General features: G+C 43.3%; 2 protein-coding genes across 2 annotated transcripts; one reads left to right on the top strand and one right to left on the bottom strand.

Moving 5' to 3' along the window:
- The first annotated feature begins 2,074 nt into the window (after positions 1-2,074).
- Positions 2,075-3,375, top strand: LOC149896966 (uncharacterized). Its single transcript, XM_090117153.1, has 3 exons — positions 2,075-2,156; positions 2,310-2,998; positions 3,193-3,375. Exons 1-3 carry the CDS (start codon positions 2,075-2,077, stop codon positions 3,373-3,375), a joined length of 954 nt encoding a protein of 317 aa, XP_089973279.1.
- A 6,311-nt stretch (positions 3,376-9,686) lies between these two features.
- LOC149896967 (uncharacterized) lies at positions 9,687-27,044 on the bottom strand. The gene is made up of 19 exons (XM_090117337.1): positions 26,702-27,044; positions 24,953-25,109; positions 24,209-24,433; positions 23,953-24,126; positions 23,540-23,646; positions 20,328-20,563; positions 19,080-19,190; positions 18,825-18,902; positions 17,535-17,771; positions 17,119-17,280; positions 16,641-16,923; positions 13,626-13,723; positions 13,087-13,276; positions 11,886-11,942; positions 11,221-11,368; positions 10,821-10,955; positions 10,396-10,628; positions 10,048-10,203; positions 9,687-9,799 (listed from the first exon to the last, which is right to left on the bottom strand). Exons 1-19 carry the CDS (start codon positions 26,777-26,779, stop codon positions 9,707-9,709), a joined length of 2,958 nt encoding a protein of 985 aa, XP_089973463.1. The 5' UTR covers positions 26,780-27,044; the 3' UTR covers positions 9,687-9,706.
- Positions 27,045-27,089: the final 45 nt, after the last annotated feature.

Consider the following 27,089-nt stretch of genomic DNA (forward strand, 5'->3'; position numbering starts at 1 on the left):
ATCTGAATAAGCAGAGCGAAAACAACTTTTGTATTGTATGAATATTGTCGAATATCCAAAAAGATCTTAACATATTAGAGCTGCAATAATTCAGACTCCAAGAAATTATTTACAAATTATATTTAGAGGTACTTTACAATCGCTTTCGTATGATCTCATTTACATGTTACAGTCCAATAATTCGCTTAAACAATTTACACACTATTGTAGCATGTTTGACCGTCTTCACATTAATATAAGTAAATACTGAACAAGCGGCCAGCTGTGTGCCCGCGACCTTATTCCTAACTCGCCGCCGCGGTCGCGTCAAAGAACGCTCTTAAGTATTTTTTACAAATTATTCACACGTCTAGCCGCTCGAGCTTGTTTCCACTGTCTTACGATATTTGAAAAGTTTTTTTTATGAAATCGGTTACAGTTTTTGTATTTATGGACCGATTGAAGTTGCAATTTTATTTTGGATCTACCAATTAAATTTAAAAAAAGTTCAGTTTAGTTTAAAGATGCATAATTTAAAATTGTAATCAACTCCTGTTGTAGCGTCTCTTTATCCATTATAATATTAAGATTTTCAAATTGCTACGAAGCAACAGAGCAATCATTTACCCATTATAATAATGAATCATAGGTAAAATTGGATTTGCCGCTCAAATAATTTTTGAAGGTTTATGAAGAAGTTAAGTATTTTATAAGAAACAGCACAATCTCAGTATCCCACATACAACGGGCACACGTGGTTCCGCGCGAATGCCCGCGCTAACGAGTGAGCTCGCGACTCGCGCCACTCTGCTCGCCCGCGCCGCCCGTACCGGCCACTTCGGGCTTTGTACACACACTCAATATAATGAATAACACGATTTTACCTCAACTGTGTTTATTTCAAGTTAATGGTTAGTGATGTTACACCAGCATAGAGTTGAATATCAAATGGGCATTGCAAGTCTTATTTGCTTCGCTGTATTTATATTTGTATGAAGAGGTTGTAGTTTACATGCATTTAAAGGTTTGCCGATACGAATAATCTGAAACTAGTACACTAAGATGCTAATTAGTAAAATTATAAAATACTGGTTATCACCCTATCAATAAGGAATTGTTAAAATTTCGATTAGCTGACTCAAACAAATGACAACACATCGGTTATTTTTTTAAGTAAACTATTAATGTCATAGAGAACGACCATCGGGAATTGTTAAACATATCCCAACATAAGAAATAAAACAACTTCCAAATAAAATAGCAGATGATAATGAATAAAGACATAAGAATGAGATAAAACTGAAGTAACGTAGCAACACAGCCCAAGTTCAAAGGTCCTCCGAAACAAACAGTCGCTCAGCTCTCCCGCGGGACCGCAGTCATTCGGATTACATCATTGAATATTTCAAATGGAATTTTTTCTTGGATTTATGATTTGTGTGTACATTAAATCATTACGATAATAAATGTCAACTTCGGTTTTTTATCCAGTAATCGCATAATATTTCTCTGAAACGCATAGGTATTTGCTTAAAGAACACATTAAGATACATATGTATTTGAAATATAAAATTATGACTGAAACATCAATAATCACTACAAGTATATTTGTCGACACCAAATCGATTCATAGTTTTAACATCAAAAATAAAGAAACTGTTACCTATCCTATTATCAAAAGATCGTTACCAAAAGCTGATATATACTTACCAAGATGTTTTCCTGTATGAAACCAGATCGACGCGAGATGAATAATATCTTCGTATGTGTAACATGAATATTATTTTAATTTTAAATCGTAATAATTGGCTCGAGTGTACTAATTCGTAAATAGGTCGTGCTTTGCAACAAACATCAAAAGTATTAAATAAATGGCCGCCGTGAATGGAGCGAGCTGATAAATTCAGCCATAAATAAATTGTGCGCTGGAACAGTTGGTAGCGTTTATTGTTTAGCGGATATTGCGAAACTAGACTCAATTCGACGTTTTATAGACATACATAAAGCTTTAAAATATAAAATCGTAAATATCAAATTCAAAATTGATTTTAGGCGTCGCTTTTATTAAATTGGAGCTGAAAATGAAAGGTTGAACATGATTTTTATATTCGTTGTATTATTCTTATCTAAATCCTCGATCCGCGAAACAGCGGCGAGTCCCGCGGGCCCGCGCGCAGGTCTGTTTCTTTCAACATAAAATTCCTTTTACTGTATTCTCTGTAAGTTTTTGATTTAAGTGCAAATATCTGCTGGGACTTTACAAATTACGAGCTCGAGTCTTTGAGTTTTTCAGTTATCTTTTGTTATACTTTACCGACCGCTCATTTCAGACAAAAATGCAGATTTGTTGGAAGTTATAAAACTGAATCTCAGGACTAATAACGACGATTATGCCGACGCGTCGACGACTTCCAATGTCACGCACGGGCCGTTTGTGCCGAGCTCGAGTATATTGTTTAGTATGCGTCGGAAAAATAAAATAGAATCTATCATTATTAATAATAATAACGTGCTCGATTTTGATAAACCAAATTCAGTAAATAACACCAAAAATAATAATCAGATGTTCAAACCGATAATCAATAACGAAAAACTGGAACAGGTAGTAAAAACGACTACGAAAAATCCACCATCTCTGACCACGCATTCATATGCCATGCGAGTTAAGTTTTCCAAATCGAAAGCAAACAAAATTGAGAGGATCAAAAAGTTCTACGAAAAGAATAAAGTGCTGTTGAAAGAGTTTCTGAGCAGTAAGATAGCAGCCAAGACTCAAACTACAAAAGTGACTCAGAAACCGGACCTTAGACAGAAAGCTATGGGAAAATCGGTTCATAGTGTTCATAGACAGAAGGCTGCGAAAAACATTGAAATAAGGAAGAAGGTTATTGGAGCGAATAGAGTGCTGAGCAGAGGACAGGACTTGATTGGCAACGAGCAAGCTTCGGAGCCTCATAACGCCGATCAGCTCGACATGATGCCAGCGATTGGCGGGAGGATACATTTCAAGAGAATAGAGGTAAAAGCAATAATAATCAATATATAGCTTTTAAAATCTGTTAAAAATTCTTACTTCTAAATAGATAATAATATTCTTATTTTAATAAAACACGATTTCAGTTTAAAATCAGTCTAAAACCAGTCTTTACATAAATACGAATGGATTGTATTACACATGTATGGTCGTGCATTTAAACAAGCTTGTATCGGCAGGGTCGGCTGTGCCACCGGCACGTGATCGTCCCGGAAGGCCCGAAGTACGACAGCAAGGGGCGCGTGTACCTGGCCGCGCACGCCGCCAAGGTGCGCCGCCCCTATGACGTCACGCGCCGGCCGCGCCTGCTGCTGCCCAAGTGCTGCAACTGCTGCCGGAAGAGCGTGCTCGGCTGCGAGTAGATACCCCTGCTCGGTGGCCGGTGCTTCACGAAATATGAACTGAATAGTTTATGAGATATTGCGACATTGAATATATATATAGGCATTATCCTAAGAACTTACGTAAATGACTTAAGTAAATGGACTAAATCAACATGCATACAAATAATAACTCATATAATAAAAAAAAGCATTATTTACATAACTTATTATGTACTTATATATTATCTAGATAATAATAAAATATTGAAAAAAATTACATATACCGCGTTATTATTTATTCTAGAATCTAGAATATAAACTAATTTTGATATTTTCGTTTACATTTCCATGTTTTCATAAGTTAATTATTAAAAAAACAGACGTTTACTATTAATGTTGTTTAATTATTCATTAGTTCCAAGGTACTCATTTAGGTTCACAAACATTTAGGTTACCTAGCTAATGTCATATTATTACCACGGGCAATCTGAAAGCAAAGTTGGTAAAATAACATTTTGATAACATCAGACGTCCATATAACAGCTATGAAAATAAACCTGAACACTTACTTTTGCGCATTAATGTACATTTTCATTCTGAAAATTTAATGAAATATTAATTTCAACACGTTAGCAGACTAAAATATACGTGAGAAAATCAAATCACATCTTATGAATAAATAGTAATCCTAGTGTCAAAAATAGATTGATTGAACTAGTCACAAGAACTTGATCTTGTTTAGTGATCAGTAATTAGTTCAAACTTCAAAGTAGTATTATTTAGTCGAATGCCTAAATACAAGGCTTCGTAATGTTCGTTGATCTAAAACAAGGTTTGCCAACGGTGATAGATGAAAGATCATCATAATGTTATGTACTAACTAGGTAATTAAGTATAATATTCGCCCGTTCTATAATATATTATTGTCAACGTAGCCTGATATAAAAATCCCTCCATATTGTAGAAACTAAATTTTATAGTCTCCGTTGCTAGTTATTTAATTTTAATAAGTCTATAGTAGATATGTGTGTCAGTCTGTCTGTGTCTCTATATCTAAAGTTTGAAACGATGATGGTGATTGTTTGAAACCTAATAAAGGACATAGGAGAGGACTACGACTCACGAGAGTGAAACCGCGGGCGGAAAGCTAGTTAGCTCTATAGCCTCTTATAAACGTTATATGTTTTCTTATACGTAAATATCAGTATCATATAGATCACAGCTTTTTTATTTACCCATTTGTCTCATCCTGATTCATTACGAGCCAATCTGCCGGCCGCTGCTGCCGTATCACCTTAACGCTAGAGTACGCTCGCCTCTCGCTCGGCGTCGCTTCGCTCTCAGCATACGGGAACAATATAACGTGATAATATTATGTGAAGGCTTTTAATCGCTACAATGTTTTATTATTTTTATTTCGAAGTTAAATCGACTCGCTTACATAATATGAACATTCATATTATATAATTATACAGGGTGTCCCACTGTTGGTATACTAAGCTCAAAGGAGGTTATAGTTTTGCATACGCTGAGTACGTAAAAAATAATTAAAAAATTCCAGACGCATTTTTTTTTCAAATAGATTGTTATCAACTTATCACGTTTGCAGTAACTATTAACCCATTGAGCCCCGAACGGCCAGATCCGGCCGCGACACAATAGATTTTCTATTGTGTCTGTGATTCCGGGGCCTGATTGTATTCAAGTAAAGTTTTAAAAATCCAGCAACAAGATCGGGGCTAAATATAATATTCTTACTTACTTTTAAAGAACGATCGTCAAAGCCATTTATAAAAAGAACCTGTAATTTTATTGGAACAAAGTAATGTAGCTTGTAAGAGATTCTGTAATTTTATTATCATTTAATCATTATGTACCATTGATATTATTAAAATTAGACATGTTTTAATCGTAAAGATACACATCTTGTTCACAACCTTAATTCAGAACCATCAAGTAAAATGCATCGGGTGTAACCGACTGGACTGTGCTGGAAAATCGATTACAAAGCATCCGTTACTTTAATCAGTATTATCAAAACAATTAAATTTTTTATCTAATAAATGGAAAAACATTAAGTAAGAGCTTATTCAAATCTTTTATCATTTTATACAGAGAACGAGTAAGTTACCTATCTTTAAATAAATAAATAAATAAAAATGATTTGATATTATTGATATTATTTGATGACTACTTATTATTTAGATGTGCTATTTACTAAATAGGTTTGATGTCGGTGCACGGGCTTAATACTAATTAATGCTTAGTAGTCCATTGAATGAGTCCCTCCAAGGGGGGTCTAGAGTGCGTGAGTTAGTAACGTAAGATGTTTCTTGGGAAACATGTCAAGAGTCCCTAGGTAATAAACATACTAAAACCCCGGGACACTAGGAGGAGCCCCGGAGTGGGGGGAGGGGGGGAATGGGTCCATTTTTTCATTTTTCGCTTAAATCTCAAAAACGGTACATGTTAGAGAAAAACTTTCAAGGAAAAGTTGAAAGGCCATAAAATTATCTACAAGTTATACCTAAATCATTTTTTTCTATTCGCAGCCGTTTTCGAGCTACATCCCATGAAAGGTGAAAAATTCGAAAACTTTTTATTTTACCAACTTTACCTAATAAAATTCAATTCCTCCTAAACGCCTCCATGGTGGAATTTGGTATTTTTATCAATGATAGACCTAATTATGAGCAATCTATCTGTACCGGTCACAAGTTGCACTTTTGAGTTTTTTGGAAGAAAAAAATAAAAAGATCAAGTTCAGTAACTCAAACTACCCTAATATAATATTTTGACAATCGATTCCTCCTAAAGGCTTCCATGGAGGAATGTGTTTATTTTACCAATTATAGACCTAATTAAGAGCAATCTATCAGTACCGGTCACAAGTTGCACTTTTGAGTTTTATCGAAGAAAAAAAATAAAAAGTTCAAGTATCGTAACTACCCTAATAAAATTCAATTCCCCGTAAACGCCTCCGTGGTGGAATCTGGTATTTTTATCAATGGTAGACCTAATTATGAGCAATATATCTGTACCGGTCACAAGTTGCACTTTTGAGTTTTTTGGAAGAAAAAAATAAAAAGATCAAGTTCAGTAACTCAAACTACCCTAATATAATATTTTGACAATCGATTCCTCCTAAAGGCTTCCATGGAGGAATGTGTTTATTTTACCAATTATAGACCTAATTAAGAGCAATCTATCAGTACCGGTCACAAGTTGCACATTTGAGTTTTTTGGAAGAAAGAAATATTTTTTGATCGATTGATGTGATAAACATGGGTATGTAGTATGGGGAAATTGTTTAAGCCAAAATCATTTTTTACTGCGTGTAACTCAGAAACGGTAGGATGTAGGAAAAAATTATTTAGGTACAACTTGTAGATAATTTTATGGCCTTTCAACTTTTCCTTGAAAGTTTTTCTCTAACATGAACCGTTTTTGAGATTTAAGCGAAAAATGAAAAAAATGGACCCTTTTCCCCCTCCCCCCACTCCGGGGCTCCTCCTAGTGTCCCGGGGTTTTAGTATGTTTATTACCTAGGGACTCTTGGCATGTTTCCGAAGAAACATCTTACGTTACTAACTCACGCACTCTAGAACTTTTTATTCAATGGACTATAGTGCATATTTTTAGTGTATTTTTTTCAACACGAATCAAACGAGCCTAAACTCGATAAAGTTGAGTCAATTAATTACTGAGTTCCTATGGCCACCTTCCGATTCCATCATCAAATCAGCTTTATGTCATGATAATTTTTCATCGCTATCCAATTTACATACGTGTACAAAATTTCAGATCAATCGGTTACCGGGAAATGAATCGATGTTACTTGCTAGATCAATTATTAAGTCATCGAGATCAGACAAAAATGCTCTTAAAATAAAAACTTCTAGGCCTATCCGAATCAAAAATTTATGGAACCAATTCGAAACTAGTCCGTATCAATCAAAATAAGAATCACCTATAGTCTAAGATCCAAATATAGGTCGACCTTCACCGGCCGGCCGCGGCGTGATAATAGAATGAGACCAATTTTATAATAAATTTAGTATATTAAAAAATGTATTAAAAATGGGTTTGCCGGGAAAATCCTGGACAGGACATTTTTAATGAATTTTAAAAAAAACATTTTTTTTTTAATTAATTGCAGTATCAAGATAATAAAAAAAAAATTATAATAGACTTAAAGTATGAAACCTACAGAATGTGCAGTCAAGGTGCAGTCATAGTCGTTTTCTAATATTTACCGGGACAAACGGCTAGGTTGGCAGGTATAAACAGGTATGTCGGTACCAGTTAAGCGCGTCACACACGGTGAAGATACTATAATATTTTATGATAAGATTCTCTAATATAAAATATTACAGTATCTTACGGTATCCGAAATTTTGTGTCAGTGTTTCGGGTCATTTGTAACAGGATGGCGGTTCTACAGGGGTCTTAGTACGCAATGACAAAAAGAAAAATGATGGTCAGAACGCTGATACCGGATACCTTAAGATACTGTTATATTTTATATTAGAGAATCTTAACATAAAATATTATAGTGATTTGATAGGATGATGAAAAAAAAATTATGTCAGCGCAGTTTTATTACAAAATTGTTTTATTATCTCAAAACTGCAATTAATAAAAAATGAAAATAAAAGATTTTTTAATAATTAATTAAAAATATCCTGTCCAGGATTTTCCCAGTAAACCCATTTTTAATACATTTTTTAATAGACTAAATTTATTATAAAATTGGTCTCTTTCTATTATCACGCCGGTGAAGGTCGACTTATGTTCGGATCTTCTACTACTAAATTGGTTCAAAAACCTCGACGTACTCGGTGTACATACATAAAAAGAAAAAATATACCTGTCAAATTCATCGAAAGGTCGAATTTCGAGTTCGACAGTCCTGTCGCAAATGTCCCAATCTGTGGCTTGGCCAGGCCCCCCATGTACGTACGCAAGAGAAATATAAAGTAGTCGGAAACTGTATATTATGTAAGTAGTTCGCTGGATTTTGTTAATTCATAGGTAAAATAAAATAAAACGCACAAGTTTGTAATAATATTTATTTAGTACGTACTACTAGAGCATATCAACTGTTTCCTAACATACAATCAACCATCTCACTCGCACTTACACAGGCGGCGTACTGCCGTCTCGCTCGCACTCACTAACGTTACAATATCATATTTTACAAGTACAAAACACACAACACTTCTTCTTTACAAGTATTTAGAATTATTTATTCGGAACAAAATCATTTCGTAGAAAACCAGTCGGTTTGTGAATTCATATACAGATGTGGTAAAAGATAAATGTATAAATAATGGATATTTTAGTGTGTTGGAAATTACCTTAAACGAAATATTTTAAAAACTAACTGACCTTATCTCTGCCTATCTCGTACAAAAAGCTCTTTCCGTTTCCCCAAATTTACAATTTTTCATTAAATCGTCTTGTTTCTTATTCGGACTATTACAAACACTTTTATCTTAATCGGTCCAGTTATTTTCAAGCATTCCTCTGAACAATATAACAATATTTTATTTCTATTTATACACAAGATACTCCATTATAACATGTCATTGTTTTTGAACAATGCATGTCAAGAATTACTGCGTACATATTATATTACATAATATTTTATGTTTATACACAACTAAATGTGTTTACCATTTAATTACATGTAGGTATATCTCGTCACTGGATCACTTGAGAAGTACAATGGAATGGAGCATGAAGATATTACATCAATTTTATACATTTGACATTGAACAGTAGGTATATTTTACAGTCGTAATTATTTTGAATTTAACCACTTATGTATCTATAATCTCTTATTTGACTATTTTATTACGCAATAAAGTGGTTACTTCCAAAGCACGTAACAAGTTGTAATTCTTCCAATTTGCGGTATGTCCTTTCATTGGTACACATATTTTTCTATTTCACCCATACATCGTAGACATTTAGCAGTTAGCTGTATTTGTTTACACCGTCAAGTAATAGTTATCTGTTTATCAACTGGGCTGTGAGCCTTCGATCATTAATAACAACTAGACACAATCACAACACAACTATCAGGGAAAAAACTCGACTTTGATTCATTGGGATAAGGTTGATTGTATTTCAGACTCGATCGTCCAGCTTATTGCTGTTATCGTTTGGTTCGTCTTTATGGCGCTACTTTAAACTTTAAAACAACATTCTTTAATGTTAGTAACATTCGACTAGAACAGTTTCAGTTTCGTTTTGGTTGTTGTATCTAGTTGTTAGTCAATGACGGCAGGATGTGTGTGTGTGTATGTGTGTGTGTCTGTGTGTGTGTGTGTGTGTGTGTGTGTGTGTGTGTGTGTGTGCGGGTCTACTTGTGCAGGCCGGCCCGCTTGGCCTCCAGCTCGTATATGAGCAGGCGCCACATCTTCACCACGAACACCTCCGCCTCCTCGTCCAGCACCTGCGACAAACAATACATATATAATATGATGCCTTCTAATATTATTAATGCGAAAGTAACTCTGTAGGTCCGTCTGTTTCTTCTACACGCAACACGTAAGTTACTAAATCGATTCGGATGAATTTTGAAAACTTGAAAAAAGACATAGAACAGGTTTCATCGCGGATATTCTACGAGAACGGGATATATAGTATAGTCAGTAGTGAGGTGTGTGGTGTGTGGTGTGTGGTGTGTGGTGGTGTGTGTACCATCTGCACGTCGTCGAGGATGGTGTTTGGCGCGGAGCCGGCGAGCACTTTGCTGCAGATGAAGTCCACGAGCGTCGGCTCGGGCTCGCCGATGTACTCGATGATCTTCTTGTTGATCCACGGCCGGATCTTCTTCTCCATCAGCACCGCGTCGATCTGCGAACGTAATACCACCGTCACAATCTCATAATAAATGTAGTAGTAACAAAAAAAAAACAAAAATATAAACTCGCGGAATTATTGTATTGTTGACGATACTTGATAAGTGTACAAAATTAGATTAAATCTGTCTGTGTAAGTGAGTCAACATCTAAAGAAGTCGGTCACATACAGAGATACAAGTGGTACCTGGTCAGTGTCGAGCTTGTACTGGAACAGCGCCTCCTTCTGCGTGGGGATCTTGTCGATGAGGCTCTTCACCTGCTTGCGCTTCTCCTCCGCGCTGCGGCTCTCCCCCTCCCCCCTCTCCCCCCGCTCCCCCCTCTCCCCCCGCTCCCCCCTCTCACCCCGCTCCCCCTTATCACCCTTATCGCCCTCGCTCAGCTCGCGTTTCCGCTTCTCCTTGTCTTTCTTATCTTTTACTGAAACGATAAACATTACATACGTTAAGTATATGAAGCCTGTTCAGAAATTTACACTCGTAGCAAAAAATCAATTCTGTATTTGCGTATTGTTATTAAATGGAAACTTCTGATCTCGAAAACAAAACAAGACAGATAAAATTTCTCAAATGAAATAATGTCACATAGTACGATTTTAATAACTTCACTCACCATGCCTATGTTCCGGTTCGTCATCATCAGCGAAAGCGGCGTGCACTCGTCTCGTGTGACCGTGACCGTGACCGTGACCATGACCGTGACCGTGACCGTGGGCGCTCGTGTGAGCGTTCACGCTATTGGATTCTGCTGCAAATATATTATTTGTGGTTTTAAACGAGAAATGTTTAATTTCTTATTATTTTTAACTACATTGCATAGTAGAAATATACCAAAATCGGTAGAAAAGTTAAACAATTGTATTTTTTCGAATAATTATTCATCTCGAAAAGTTGAAATGTAATAAATTTATCATAACAAAATATATTTTGATAAAGTGTGTCTATTATAAGACACACTTATCTGCGTGTTTGTGTTCGACTCGTGTAGCTAAATGTGTGCGTGTGCGCGTTACCGTTGGGCGTGAGTCCGGGCGACTTGCTCTTGAAGCTGATGGAGATGGGCGAGCTGCCCACGGACGCGCCGCCCACGGCCCCGCCCCCGGCCCCGCCCCCGCCCGCCCCGCCCACAGCACCGCCAGCATTAGCCGCACTTGTCGCACTCTGCAATACCGACACAATGTTGCTTACGGTTGCTCTTAGTGTCACACGTACATTTATAATATAAATAGTCTAAGATCCCACGGCAGGATTAGTGCGCTCACAGTTTTTTTACTAAAACCAAACTTTTATGTATATTAAGAGAATATATTATATCGACTAGGTTGCCAGTCAAAATTTGGCCGCAAGCATTTTTAATAAAACAAAATTAACTGATTTTTCGGGAAACATTTCGTTCAATACTTATTTATAGGTAATAGACGGAAAATAATAGCTTTAATCTGATATATGATACGGTGGGATCTTTAACTATAACTTTTAAACAAAACTACTTGTACACGTTTTAAATAATTCGTAGAGACACAAGTTTACACAATACCATATCGACCGGTGTCGATCGACTTCGATATTGATTTTCTTACCCGTTTACAAAAGAAATATTGTAAAATTTATTTATATAATATTATATGAGTCGGTATCGATTAGTGACATATTTCGTAAGTATTAAAAATATACTCACATGATGCCTGTGCGTTTGCGTAGGTTCTGGAGATGGTGGTGTGCTGCCACCATTTTGCTGAAAAATAAAAATATAATATGTATTACTATTGATAGAAAATAAGTTTGACATAAATCAATTCAAGATATCATTATTGATGATTAATAATTATTTTAAAAGAATGAAATATCATAACCATGTTTATTTCTAATATATTTTTTGGGATTATGAAAATTTTATATACATATAGCAAATATTTTATCTTATATTATTATAATAATTAAAATATTATAATACAAGGTATTTCGTAAACATTTTTACATCTACTTAAACCAGTATCGATATAATTATGTCATTTTTTTACAATTATTTAACATCTAGTGCAGTGTTGTGTGCAGGGTGTGCAGTGTGCAGTGTGTGCAGTGTGCAGTGTGCAGTGTGCAGTGTGCAGGGTGTGCAGTGTGCAGTGTGCAGTGTGCAGTGTGCAGGGTGTGCAGTGTGCAGTGTGCAGTGTGCAGTGTGTGCAGTGTGCAGTGTGCAGTGTGCAGTGTGCAGGGTGTGCAGTGTGCAGTGTGCAGTGTGCAGTGTGCAGGGTGTGCAGTGTGCAGTGTGCAGTGTGCAGGGTGTGCAGTGTGCAGTGTGCAGGGTGTGCAGTGTGCAGTGTGCAGTGTGCAGGGTGTGCAGTGTGCAGTGTGCAGTGTGCAGGGTGTGCAGTGTGCAGTGTGCAGTGTGCAGTGTGCAGGGTGCAGTGTGCAGTGGGCGTGTGCAGGGTGTGCAGTGTGCAGTGTGCAGTGTGCAGTGTGCAGGGTGTGCAGTGTGCAGTGTGCAGTGTGCAGGGTGTGCAGTGTGCAGTGTGCAGGGTGTGCAGTGTGCAGTGTGCAGTGTGCAGTGTGCAGGGTGTGCAGTGTGCAGGGTGTGCAGTGTGCAGTGTGCAGTGTGCAGTGTGCAGTGTGTGCAGTGTGCAGTGTGCAGTGTGCAGTGTGCAGGGTGTGCAGTGTGCAGTGTGCAGGGTGTGCAGTGTGCAGTGTGCAGTGTGCAGGGTGCAGTGTGCAGTGTGCAGGGTGTGCAGTGTGCAGTGTGCAGTGTGCAGGGTGTGCAGTGTGCAGGGTGCAGGGTGCAGTGTGCAGGGTGTGCAGTGTGCAGTGTGCAGGGTGTGCAGTGTGCAGTGTGCAGGGTGTGCAGTGTGCAGGGTGCAGGGTGCAGTGTGCAGGGAGTCACTCACCGTGTCGTGTCGGTGCCGGCGGTGTCGGTGCCTGCGCGGCGGCGTGTCGGCGCGCGGCGGGGTGAGCGGCGGCGACGCGGGCGAGCCCGGCGACCCGCCCGACGCGCCCGACGCGCCCGACCCGCCGCCCGCCGCCGCGCCCGACCCGCCGTCCGCCGAGCCCGCCGACCCACCCGAGCACACCGCGCCGCTGGAAACAGCCAAAGTTCATTCTGAACCTCACGCAAAACGCGCTCTACGATACAACGCGGGCGGAATAAAAAAAGGTTGAAGACGAAGCGAAAACGTTTACGAACACGCATGACGTTTCGCATAATTTTATAACACATCTATCGTAGGTTCTCTTCACTCTCGTTCACACTCACGCAGGTATTTCCTAAACATGATTCAACTTGTGATTTCAATTATTCAAATTTTTTATTATATTGTTTTTATTCGAGACACACAAACGAGCGTAAAAGATTTGAATTATTAATTATTCGACAATAACAAATAAATATATATATGATTGATATATTGATATCGGATTGGATACTCACTCGGAGTCGGAGTCGATGGGCTCGGCCTCGGTGGGCAGCTCGCGCGACGCCTGCGCGCGCAGGTAGCGCTCGCGCTCGCGGGCCACACGCTCGCGGGCCTGCGCACACGGGGCGGTTAGCAGTTATATACGTTACGATCTACTTCATCAATTGCTTTTTTGTGCCGAATCTGAAACGGCAACTTAGGCACATAATGTATCCATATTAATATTATAAATGCGAAAGTAACTCTGTCTCTCTGTCTGTTACTCGATCACGCCTTAACTACTGAACCAATTTGCATGAAATTTGGTATAGAGATATTTTGCTACCCGAGACCTTAGAGAGATGTTACTCCGTTACATAGGATAGGTTTTATCCCGGAAATCCTACGGGAACGGGTTTTTCTTTGAAAACTCAGGCGAAGCCGCGGGCGGAAAGCTAGTTAACTATAAAATATAGAATTGGAAATGAAATATAAGTTTGAGAACACGAGTGAACAGCACCTCTCGGCGCGCCTGCTCGCGCTGCACGGCCCGCTGCGCCTCGCGCTGCTGCTGCAGGTCGCGGTGCAGCGTCACGTCGAGCAGCGGGCGGGCGGTGCTGCTGCACTCACCTCTCGGCGCGCCTGCTCGCGCTGCACGGCCCGCTGCGCCTCGCGCTGCTGCTGCAGGTCGCGGTGCAGCGTCACGTCGAGCAGCGGGCGGGCGGTGCTGCTGCACTCACCTCTCGGCGCGCCTGCTCGCGCTGCACGGCCCGCTGCGCCTCGCGCTGCTGCTGCAGGTCGCGGTGCAGCGTCACGTCGAGCAGCGGGCGGGCGGTGCTGCTGCACTCACCTCTCGGCGCGCCTGCTCGCGCTGCACGGCCCGCTGCGCCTCGCGCTGCTGCTGCAGGTCGCGGTGCAGCGTCACGTCGAGCAGCGGGCGGGCGGTGCTGCTGCACTCACCTCTCGGCGCGCCTGCTCGCGCTGCACGGCCCGCTGCGCCTCGCGCTGCTGCTGCAGGTCGCGGTGCAGCGTCACGTCGAGCAGCGGGCGGGCGGTGCTGCTGCACTCACCTCTCGGCGCGCCTGCTCGCGCTGCACGGCCCGCTGCGCCTCGCGCTGCTGCTGCAGGTCGCGGTGCAGCGTCACGTCGAGCAGCGGGCGGGCGGTGCTGCTGCACTCACCTCTCGGCGCGCCTGCTCGCGCTGCACGGCCCGCTGCGCCTCGCGCTGCTGCTGCAGGTCGCGGTGCAGCGTCACGTCGAGCAGCGGGCGGGCGGTGCTGCTGCACTCACCTCTCGGCGCGCCTGCTCGCGCTGCACGGCCCGCTGCGCCTCGCGCTGCTGCTGCAGGTCGCGGTGCAGCGTCACGTCGAGCAGCGGGCGGGCGGTGCTGCTGCACTCACCTCTCGGCGCGCCTGCTCGCGCTGCACGGCCCGCTGCGCCTCGCGCTGCTGCTGCAGGTCGCGGTGCAGCGTCACGTCGAGCAGCGGGCGGGCGGTGCTGCTGCACTCACCTCTCGGCGCGCCTGCTCGCGCTGCACGGCCCGCTGCGCCTCGCGCTGCTGCTGCAGGTCGCGGTGCAGCGTCACGTCGAGCAGCGGGCGGGCGGTGCTGCTGCACTCACCTCTCGGCGCGCCTGCTCGCGCTGCACGGCCCGCTGCGCCTCGCGCTGCTGCTGCAGGTCGCGGTGCAGCGTCACGTCGAGCAGCGGGCGGGCGGTGCTGCTGCACTCACCTCTCGGCGCGCCTGCTCGCGCTGCACGGCCCGCTGCGCCTCGCGCTGCTGCTGCAGGTCGCGGTGCAGCGTCACGTCGAGCAGCGGGCGGGCGGTGCTGCTGCACTCACCTCTCGGCGCGCCTGCTCGCGCTGCACGGCCCGCTGCGCCTCGCGCTGCTGCTGCAGGTCGCGGTGCAGCGTCACGTCGAGCAGCGGGCGGGCGGTGCTGCTGCACTCACCTCTCGGCGCGCCTGCTCGCGCTGCACGGCCCGCTGCGCCTCGCGCTGCTGCTGCAGGTCGCGGTGCAGCGTCACGTCGAGCAGCGGGCGGGCGGTGCTGCTGCACTCACCTCTCGGCGCGCCTGCTCGCGCTGCACGGCCCGCTGCGCCTCGCGCTGCTGCTGCAGGTCGCGGTGCAGCGTCACGTCGAGCAGCGGGCGGGCGGTGCTGCTGCACTCACCTCTCGGCGCGCCTGCTCGCGCTGCACGGCCCGCTGCGCCTCGCGCTGCTGCTGCAGGTCGCGGTGCAGCGTCACGTCGAGCAGCGGGCGGGCGGTGCTGCTGCACTCACCTCTCGGCGCGCCTGCTCGCGCTGCACGGCCCGCTGCGCCTCGCGCTGCTGCTGCAGGTCGCGGTGCAGCGTCACGTCGAGCAGCGGGCGGGCGGTGCTGCTGCACTCACCTCTCGGCGCGCCTGCTCGCGCTGCACGGCCCGCTGCGCCTCGCGCTGCTGCTGCAGGTCGCGGTGCAGCGTCACGTCGAGCAGCGGGCGGGCGGTGCTGCTGCACTCACCTCTCGGCGCGCCTGCTCGCGCTGCACGGCCCGCTGCGCCTCGCGCTGCTGCTGCAGGTCGCGGTGCAGCGTCACGTCGAGCAGCGGGCGGGCGGTGCTGCTGCACTCACCTCTCGGCGCGCCTGCTCGCGCTGCACGGCCCGCTGCGCCTCGCGCTGCTGCTGCAGGTCGCGGTGCAGCGTCACGTCGAGCAGCGGGCGGGCGGTGCTGCTGCACTCACCTCTCGGCGCGCCTGCTCGCGCTGCACGGCCCGCTGCGCCTCGCGCTGCTGCTGCAGGTCGCGGTGCAGCGTCACGTCGAGCAGCGGGCGGGCGGTGCTGCTGCACTCACCTCTCGGCGCGCCTGCTCGCGCTGCACGGCCCGCTGCGCCTCGCGCTGCTGCTGCAGGTCGCGGTGCAGCGTCACGTCGAGCAGCGGGCGGGCGGTGCTGCTGCACTCACCTCTCGGCGCGCCTGCTCGCGCTGCACGGCCCGCTGCGCCTCGCGCTGCTGCTGCAGGTCGCGGTGCAGCGTCACGTCGAGCAGCGGGCGGGCGGTGCTGCTGCACTCACCTCTCGGCGCGCCTGCTCGCGCTGCACGGCCCGCTGCGCCTCGCGCTGCTGCTGCAGGTCGCGGTGCAGCGTCACGTCGAGCAGCGGGCGCGGCCGGTACTGCTCCTCGCGCTCGCGGCGCGCGCGCTCGAAGGCGGCGAGCGCGGCGGGGTCGTCCCGCGCGCGCGTCCCGAAGATGTCGTCCCGCAGCGCGTCCAGCTCCGCCTGCTCGCGCGCCCGCTCGCGCGCGTCGCTCTCCGCCTCGCGCACGCGCGCGCCCAGCCGCCGCTGCAGCTCCTTGCCCCTGCACGTGACCACACGTTATACCGATTCGACTGCGGGCTACGTACATTATTTTATTGACGGGTTTATCCGACATTGAAATCGACATAGAATTTTGAATGTAATAATATAGAAGCTAACGATCTAAATAATTTGGAAGTGAAATATAACATTCCCACATTATGGAACAGAAACGTCTCAGACGGATGCGACTCACTTGTAATACTTGTGATCGTCGCGCTCGTCGTCGTAGTCCTCTAGGAACTGTTTGAGACGCTTCGCCTCCCGCTCTCTCTCCTCCTCGCGACATCGCTCCCTCTCCTTCTCCCGCTCGTACTCCTTACACTTGCGGCGCTCGCGGCTCTCCCAGTTGCGTAACCTAATCGTAAACGATTCGTGAAACATTTACAAGTACATATATACTATTATATATAAAATAAAGTTTAACAACTAAAACCCGGAAAACGCGCTGTAAAAACGAGATACATACCGGCTGATAGATATATTTAAATAATATACGCGATCGTATCATAAAATTCATATACAACAACGAAACATTGGAAAAAAATGATTGTAGCCAATCAGAGTAAACAAAACAGTTTCGTAGGAACTGCTACAGCCGCTCGGACTCACCGCTCCTGGTAGGCGGCCTCCTTCTCGCGCGCGCGCTTCTCGAGGCGCTTCTTGTCGCGCGCCTCCTCCTCCAGCTCCTTGTCGCGGCGCGCGTCCGCCGAGCCGCGCCCGCGGGACCGCTCCCGCTCCCGGTCCCGGTCCCGGTCCCGGTCCCGCGACCGCTCCCGGTCCCTGTCCCGGTCCCGGTCGCGTTCACGTTCCCGCTCCCGCTCGCGCTCGCGCTCTCGCTCGCGTTCACTGTAATGACATAGCAGTCTTCGTTGTAGTTGAAATAATTATTTGTTCGCCGGTCAAACAGTATAATACGTTCATTTAGAGGCGATGACCGGCATTGCTATGTTAAAAAATAAACACAAACTAAACATTAAGCTTCATCCAAATCAGTTTCAGTCATAGTTTTGACTGAAAAAATCTACAACAATCAATGTAGTCGCTTTAATAGAGGACATAACTAATGCTCTGGACGCGAACCCTATTAGTATCCACACTATAATATAAAAAAGTTATCCACGCGCTTGACTTATTGGAACGTGAAATATTGCTAAAAAATATGTGAAATAGATATACCTACACACAAAAATATCGATAATGCGCGTCGTATCTTCAAAATCCTACTCAACTTCTGTCAGATACACGGGATACATTTCTAAGGAAAATTATATTTATAGGTGAAGTTAGTTCATTTTCTTTGTGAATGATCTTTAAGACTAAAATGTAATTTTAAAATTTACGCAGAATCTAATTTCAATTTTTTTATCTAATATCATCATGTTTTATCTTTTGATTTGTAATTTTTGAACATTCCACATCAACAAAATCTTAAATAATCACAAAATACCCCGTCCGTGAGGCACGCAAATCCGCGGCAATTTCATATCTTGTACGAATGTACGGATGTATTGACAGCACAACCACACCACACATGTTATGTCATTTGTTTATTTTATTTTAAAAGATCACTATTTTTTAACTTATGAGGTACTCTAAAATTTGTTGAAAATCAATTCTTTAAATATATGCTTTACACGTAAGGGCAAGTAAATGTCGGTGCTACGATACGAGTGTTCCGATAACGGCTAGGCAATTACTTCCCACGATTGTGAACTGAGATATAAGTTTTATTGTTTTCTTACAACGCTATTTGCTGTGTTTCAAATTACGATTTCCATTATGTGGCGTTATAAACGATATTTCTTTTCAGAGTACAAATACGAATATTGTTTTTGTCAATTCATAGCATGGCTTTTTTTATTTGTTAGAATATTTGATCAAAAACAATGTATAACGTACCGTTCTCTGTCCCGCTCCCTCTCGCGCTCGCGCTCCCTCTCCCGCTGCTCTCTCTCCCTCTCACGTTCTCGTACCTCTCTAAAGAATACACATGTAACACTTTGTTAACAAACTCAAGTTTTTATGTTATTGAAAAATCTAAATTTATTAACAAACCACACTAAGAATGGATTTTTGATAATGCAGTAAAAATTGCTGAATGATCAAAATAGGTATAATAATCATATAGCATAAATACGCTTGTGTACAATGTACCTTTCTCTTTCCCGTTCTCGCTCCTTCTCCCTCTCGCGTTCTCTCTCTCGTTCTCTCTCCCTCTCTCGTTCCCTTTCCCGTTCTTCTCGTTCTCGTTCCCGTTCTTTTGTCCTGTAAATTAATCAAAAAATTATGTAAAATTCTATTTCAATACCAAGATTGAAAACGTGGTCAAATTTGTCAAAAATAAGCTAAGTAAAAAATTGGTTTGAAATAATCCATACTAATATTATAAATGCGAAAGTAACTCTGTCTGTCCGTCTGTTACTCAATCACGCCTAAACTACTGAACCAATTTGCATGAAATTTGGTATGGAGATATTTTGATACCCGAGAAAGGACAAAGGATATCTTTTATTGCGAAATATGTATCACGGGCGAAGCCAGGGCGGAGTAATATTATAAATGCGAAAGTGTGTTTATTCGTTTTAACTTTTAATGTGAATAAGTCGGGAAAATTTCCATAAGAAAGGAAAATTTCTATACGTCAGGAAAATTTCTATACGTCAGGAAAATTTCTATACGCCAGGAAAATTTCTATACGCCAGGAAAAATCCATAAGTCGGGAAAATTACGATAAGTCAGGAAAAATTTGTATAAGCCAGGAAAATTTCTGTCCGTCAGGAAAAGTTGTATAAGCCAGTAAAATTTCAATACGTCAGGAAAATTTCTATGCGTCGGGAAAATTACGATAAGTCAGGAAAAATTCTATTAACAAGGAAAATTTCTACACGTGAGGAAAATTTCTATAAGCCAGGAAAATTTCTAAGTCGGGAAAATTTCTATAAGGAAAATTTCCATACGCCTGGAAAATTTCTATACGCCAGGAAAAATTCATAAGTCGGGAAAATTACTATAAGCCAGGAAAATTTCTATGAGTCAGGAAAAATCCACAAGTCGGGAAAATTTCGATAAGACAGGAGAATTTCTCTTTGTGGGAATTTAGCACACATATAGAAGGTAACTTGGATTAACATATAGGGTAGGTTTTATCCCGGAAATCCCACGGAAACGGGAACTATGCGGGTTTTCCTTTGAAAACGCGGGCGAAGCCGCGGGCGGAAATCTAGTATCATCAATAAATAAAATTTTAAGTACTTAAAAACATTAATGTTACAAAGAATCTCAGAAAAAAATGAATCGTCTAATATTCACATATTTGTTAATGCGCAATGTCACTTTGGTCGCGTTGCATAAAAACTTTCGATAATTGAATTGATAGAGAAACACGTCCCCGAATGTGCATACCTGGACACGCTCCTGCGGCGGCGGTCCTTGTCGCGGTCCTTGTCGCGGTCGCGGTCCCGCTCGCGGTCGCGGTCCCGCTCCCGGTCCCGGTCACGCTCCCGGTCGCGCTCCCGGTCCTTGTCGCGCTCCTTGTCGCGGTCGCGGCCGCGCTCCCTGTCCCGCTCCTTGTCGTCCTTCTCCCGCTCGGGCTTGTCGTCCTTGTCCCTCTTGCGGCGCACCACCACGTCCGCCTCCTCCTGCACAAGCGCTCACTTGTACCCGACTCTCACGTTTGCACGATACACAAAATACACTCGCACAATACGGAATAACTTGTGTTCCAAATAAGAGGTCGTTTAGTGCCAATCGATATGGACGGAAAATTCTTTGTTGTCGTGTAGCGTGTGTTTTTTTTTTTGTTGAATACTCATAAGATTAATGCGCTCTCCCTCACCGTGACGTCATCGAATTCTTAAATTTTAAGAATTTTTAAATGTAAATATTTGATTAAAAATAACAACTGATTTCGATCGCTAGATGCAATTTTAGTGTTCATATTTAATAAATTAATTTCAGTAGGCCCCCATAGCTGATGTACCAAATTTTTCAAGAAATTTTAAAGATAATTGATTAGAAATGGAAAAATTTAAAGTTAAGACTTCTTTTTTTTGAAAAACGAACACTCGACTGTTCAATTGTGGGATATAAATAAACCATATAAAACCAGAAATTTTCGTACCCTCTCCCAAACAAAACAATTTAGGAAAAATATCCAACCAATCGTTCGGGAGAGCAGCGCGAGTCGCTAAATAAATCAACCCAGATAACCGAGTCGCTACGCATCCCATCGAGAGCACCGCAGCTAGTGTTGTGTGTGTGTGTGTGTGTGTGTGTGTGTGTGTGTGTGTGTGTGTGTGTGTGTGTGTCGGTGTGTAGGGGACTTACGTGCGGCGGCGCGGCGACGCGGCGCGCGGCGCTCGGCCCCTCGCCGCTACAAGCAAACGAACCACTGCTGTCGTCAGTCCGAACATTAGCGCTCCTACAGCCTACCGCTACCCTACCGCTACCCTACCGCTACCCTACCGCTACCCTACCGCTACCCTACCGCTACTGCCTACCGCCGCTGCACTTGGCCGGGCGTGCCGCGTACACGACAAGACTGCGGCTATCGCTATTTTGAGGAAAACTTTTGAAAGAAACGTCTGATCTTTTTGTGACGCACGACATTCTCTGATTTTTGATCGAGAAAGAAATTTAATTTAGAACTATAATATGTGTGTGAGACATTCGATGTTATGTTTTTGTAGGTAAACTTTTTGTTGATTTAATATAGACATCGATGAAGCCACAATTTGTGTTAATATCTAGCCTTATTCAAAGATTAAGCCATCGTTTTGTTTAAATCCGCATTCTTTTAGATCTCACATAGTACAAAAACGATGTAAATTAATATCAAGTGCAGCAGCTGAAAGCTAACGAAACCGAGGAATCCAAACGCCACCTGCAACGCAAGTGACCGAAATACCCCTTTCATACTATCGCGCTCTCGCTGCGTTCCAGTGCTGTCAGCCCATTGAATATATCATTCGATTTGTAAGTGTGCACTGTGTAACACATGGAACATCTCGAAACATCTCGTACGAGATGTTTTTTTTTAAACAATTAAAAGTTAATCGAATCATCGTTTCGAAAGTGTTATTACTTTAAGACAGCGTTTAGCTCGTTAATATTCTCCACAAATAATTTCCACAAATGAAATCTCACAAGGCTGGCAGCACCGGTTGCGGTCATACATGACGTGTGGCGGCAAGGTGTGGTGTGGGGTCGGTGTGGTGTGTCGGTGTGCGGTGTGTGGGAGGCAACTCACGTGTGTCCGCCGGCGCCGCCGCTCCCCGCGCGCCCGCGCCTCGCCCGCCCCGCCCCACCCCGCGCCGCGCCCCGCCTCGCGCCCCGCGCCCTGCCCCGCGCCCCGCCCCGCGCCCCACGCGCTCACGCAACGTGCATTTTCAAATTAAACTCTATCCGACACCCATGTATCATATATCTGATATTCCCCCAGGCTTAAAGATAAACCCTGTCAAAAGTTTTTTGTGGTACCGCAAAAGTTCTCCCAGCTCAGCGAGTGTATGGGGCGAGGCTCGAGCGCGGCGCGGGCGGAGGCCGCGAGCCCGCAACTTACGAGTGCGGACTCGCGACCGTCGGCTCGCACGGTCCAGGTCGATTGCAATGCAACAAATTCTATTCTTATTCTTAGCTTATGTTTCTTTCGCTGATCGCAATTATTAAGAAATCGACTTAGACTGATCGATGCCGTTATAATATCTTAACCGTCTAATTATTATTAATAATATGAACCTAAACATGCTGGTAAACTTTTTAAAGTATGTTTTCTAATAAAATTATGTATTTGAATATGACTCGAATGGAAGATTTTACTTTTAATGATATCAGAATAATAATGAACTGTAAATTAAATGTGAAGAAATTAATCGGAAATGATTTTAGTTAAATGTATAAATTTAATAGGACTATGACTATAATGACTTCATATAAAAAGCAAATAAATATCGTAAAAAATAAGAAATTAAAATAAGTAAATGTATAAAGAAATATAGTTTATTTATAATAATATAATGATTAGCACAACCCAGATCTGCAACACCTCCCTGTCTCTGAACATGTTAACACTACATAGGCCGTCTCTGTCACCCGGGGGTGTCGGCTGCAGAGTGCGACAGAGAGAGAGAGACAGTGAGGTGCCGCAGCGGGCGCGCGAGAGACAAGAGAGACTCACCGACGGCGACGCACACAGCCGCAGCGCGACACACACACGCGTCTGCCTATCCACTACGTACTTTGCGTCTACCGCATTGCGTATAAAATAGCTCACCTTAGGTTTAACAATGTATGTTTAACATTACACATAATATTGAGCTACATTTTAACAGTGATAATGTTTTTATTAATATAGAGGAACTGAAATAGCGGCAAAAATTAAACTCATTATCTTTAATAATAGTCCATTGTGTTATACAAAACTTTACACAGAATTTAATGTTGGTGAATATTTAATAAATCATTAAAAAAATTATTTCACCAAATTTTTGGTGGCATATTGAAAGCGACAGTTTCAATGAACGGGTAGAGTAGCGTCGGTGGCCCGTGTGTGCCGCGGGGCGTGCGAGCGAGAGGCCCGAGGCGCGCGCGTGCGCGTGCGAGCGGGACGCACTCACCTTCATGCTCTCACGGAACTTGCCGATCTCGCGGTGGATGACGTCACGCTTCTCCTCCGAGATGTCCGCCTCCTCCAGCACGCGCGCCGTCTTCGAGATCGCCTCCTCTGCAAATTCATTGCATACATTAATGCTAATACATAATTTGTGAACGTATTGTGATCTTTGTTATCCGAATACAATGACAAACAAAAATTTATACATAATACGTATTTGTTGCAAGTTACTCAAGAAAATGAATTCCCACTGTATAAAAGTTTAAATTGTCTATAAGTTTATTAGTTCATATTTATTTATATAATAATATGTTTGTGTGCAAAGAAATGTTCACACTAACATATTATATAAACTGAAAAAAAATTGCTACTTTTATTGTCAAAATTCACAGCACAGAGCACACGCTGCAAACTTACCCTTCTGCAGCGTCTCGTAGTTGTTGATCTCCTCCTGGTAGTCGCGGTAGATCTGCGCGATCTTGCGCTCGGCCGCCTCGTCCAGCCCGCGCTGCTTGGCGTCCAGGTACGACTCGCCCTCCGCCCCGCCCCCGCCCCCGCCCCCGCCCTCCGCGATGCGCGTGCGCTGCTCCGCTAAAACGCGAATGCGAAGTTATGGAGTCATTGGCTAACAACTATAACACGTTACAATCGGTTCGCCGTCCGCGACACTCACTCTTGTAGGTGTCGACGAGCGCCTGCATCTTGCCGTCGACGCGCGCCAGCAGGCTCTTGTCGGCCAGCGCGCGCTCGTGCAGCAGGCGCACGCAGCGCAGCGCCGCCTCGGGCCCGCAGAACTCGCAGAAGCCGAACGTGCTCACGCGCTTCCAGCTGGCCACGGCGCCGCACGCGCCCAGCAGCGCGCGGATCATGGCGTCGGGCGCGCGCGACGAGATGTTGCCTGCCCGCGGTGGCGTGCCGTTAGCGTGGCGCGCCCCGCCTCACGCCCCGAAACATACCGAGCTGGCGGATGTTTCGCGGCGTGAAGCGAGGATTGCGTACGGCGGTTTTATATTCATTGTAAATAAGTGAAAATTAAAAATATATATAATATATATGAAGTAGTATCGATTTCTAATTTACATTAAAACTTACCGAGTGGATTCCGGCCTCTCAATTCCGTGATTTGATTTAACGACTAAAACAAATGTCCCCTACTTATATTTCTGAGGTTTTACAGAGATTCATATCTACATAAGACCTCCGAGTGGAAAATATTATATATGTATTAGCTTAGTTTTCATATGAAGATCGATTTATCTACATTTAAAATTATTACAAGTATTAAAAATTAGCAAAGGCACGTATTAGGAATGGAAACATTTTTAACAAAAAAAATGCGTTAAGGAAATTAAATTTATATTTAAGTAGCCTTTCAAATTTAAAAGTTGATATTGAAAGTATTAATGAGAATATTTACCGATGAACACCGTAACGGCGGGCCCGTCATCCTTGGCGCCGTTCTGTGGGCGGGCGGGGCGCGGAACGGCTTTACCTGCGTTACCGGCGGGCGCGGGCAGCAGCGCTCCTCGGCCGCCGCTGCTCACGCCTGTCGCGCCGTAAGCACCCACCATCACCTGCACATGCACACTCATCAAACACAACTAACTCTACAAACTAATTTGTTCATTTACTATTTGGACAAAATATTGTTGCTAGGTAAGATTACGAAGCATTTTAAATTAAGCCATAATTACTGGATTTTTTTGGCATAAGAAGTTTGCAATACAATAATCACTAGCAGTATATTAATAAATAAAATAATCTTCTGTATTGGTTGAACAGTAACTGATAACAGACAATAAAACAGCGACCTCGAGTATGGTAGCTAACATTGTGACACAAGAATTTTAAATATACTGGGTTTCATCGGTAAATGTGTTATGTGCAAAGGGTGTGTGATTATTCCATAACTATTACAGATATCAAAAAACTTAAAAGTGATATCTAAAATACTGTAATACATAACAATTAAAATGACAATAATTACTTTTAAAAAATAGAACACAAAATATCCAGAATTGTACACTAAATGTGTACAATTCTGGATATTTTCTGTTCTATTTTTACACTTAACCCATTTAACACATTTTGTATTCAAAGCAGATGTTTGAAGTGACATCCTTGTTGTGCAATACAATGACAAGCTCTATTTACAGTGTTTTTTGTGCGGGGTCTCTCGATGTTAGCCAGAAGGGTTTCTACATCTTAATGCGAACGTGTGCATGAACTGAAGATTCGCCCTGGTAGTGACATGCGCAAGGGTGCCCCCCCTTGACGGAGAGCACAAACTTCAGCTTGGGCTGTCGCTTGAGTGGAGGGCCCTATTTGGACGGGTATTTACAGTGTCTAAATGAACTTTCCTCAAATATGTGAAGTAATTAAAGCAAGAAAACTAAAAATCGAAATACAGATTTGCTGTTCAAAGCAATTCAGATCATGAATCATTAAAATATTGGTGCTACTCCATCACTAGTTGTTGCTTGGTTATCCTTAAGTACTTGCTTGCTATTTATTTGCCTAAGACGGAGGAAATTGGTGCGAAAAGCTAGTATATTATAATGCGGTCTGCCAAATTTATACACCATTCATACAAATCTAAAATAAATAGGCGATAGAACAATTCTGTTGTCATCATTTGTACATTATGAAAATGCAGATACTTATAGAAATACTACAAGACCAATACTTTTTAGATCTGTATGAAATTTAGTAGAGAGATATGTGGGTCTGGATAAGCAGGTAGGCTAAATTAAAACCGGGTGCCACATGAGTGAAGCCGCAGAATGTCACTAGTGTTATGTGAGAAAGCCGAAATCATGAAGATATACTACAACCATAATATTAAATTTACATATTCATGCAGTAATTAAATTTAACGTAAATTAATTAGTGCAGTTATTGATTATAAAAGGCTTATACATGAAGTACCTACTATGATATTATACACTATACAGGGTAGCTGGTAACTATGCGACGCATAAATATTCATTCAAATTATTGTGACACCCAGTGTGGAAAATGCTATTGTACGCCATATCATTTGCCACGACAGGAAAAATTATCACATTTTCATATATTAATAATTAATAATATTTTCGAATACCACCCCTTGTACGGTCTATTAGGTTAGGTCTTGGAAGAAAAAAAATGACACTTGTTTACTTACGTGTGTTGGCATCTGCATAGTAACGACCCCTGGAGCAATTCCATAGGGTACCATGGGTGGTCGAGGTGGAAACGACATCACTCACAAACCAAACAGCCAATTACAAACTCATCAAATTCACTACACTTCCTAACCAAACCCAATGACGCGTACACGGCTCTTTACTTTTCAAACTTAGATAACGTTTAAGGTAGTATATTTATGGTAATATCATTAAGTTTAATTAAATGGAAGCATTTTGATAATAGAAAATAAAATATTTCGCATAAAATTTTCGTTAAATTGTAATGAGTCTCTGACATTAGAGACTCGCGTCAGCCATTTTTGTTGTATTTGAAAAAAACAACATAGAGTTTACAAACCAAAGACTATAAAATGTTATATACTG

The sequence above is a fragment of the Colias eurytheme genome, chromosome 27, assembly GCF_061535395.1.
Source record: "Colias eurytheme isolate Ceu_HAF_F1 chromosome 27, ilColEury1 Martin Lab GWU primary, whole genome shotgun sequence".
NCBI lineage: Eukaryota > Metazoa > Arthropoda > Insecta > Lepidoptera > Pieridae > Colias > Colias eurytheme.

Excerpts from the sequence above, each read along its gene's own strand:
- LOC149896966 (XM_090117153.1), top strand. The coding sequence starts at position 2,075 with ATGATTTTTATATTCGTTGTATTATTCTTATCTAAATCCTCGATCCGC. Across the intron at positions 2,157-2,309 it reads TCCCGCGGGCCCGCGCGCAG|ACAAAAATGCAGATTTGTTG; the intron begins GTCTGTTTCTTT and ends CGCTCATTTCAG. Across the intron at positions 2,999-3,192 it reads TACATTTCAAGAGAATAGAG|GGTCGGCTGTGCCACCGGCA; the intron begins GTAAAAGCAATA and ends TTGTATCGGCAG.
- LOC149896967 (XM_090117337.1), bottom strand. The coding sequence starts at position 26,779 with ATGTCGTTTCCACCTCGACCACCCATGGTACCCTATGGAATTGCTCCA. Across the intron at positions 19,191-20,327 it reads CGCCGCAGGAGCGTGTCCAG|GACAAAAGAACGGGAACGAG; the intron begins GTATGCACATTC and ends ATTAATTTACAG. Across the intron at positions 11,943-13,086 it reads GCCGGCACCGACACGACACG|CAAAATGGTGGCAGCACACC; the intron begins GTGAGTGACTCC and ends TTTATTTTTCAG.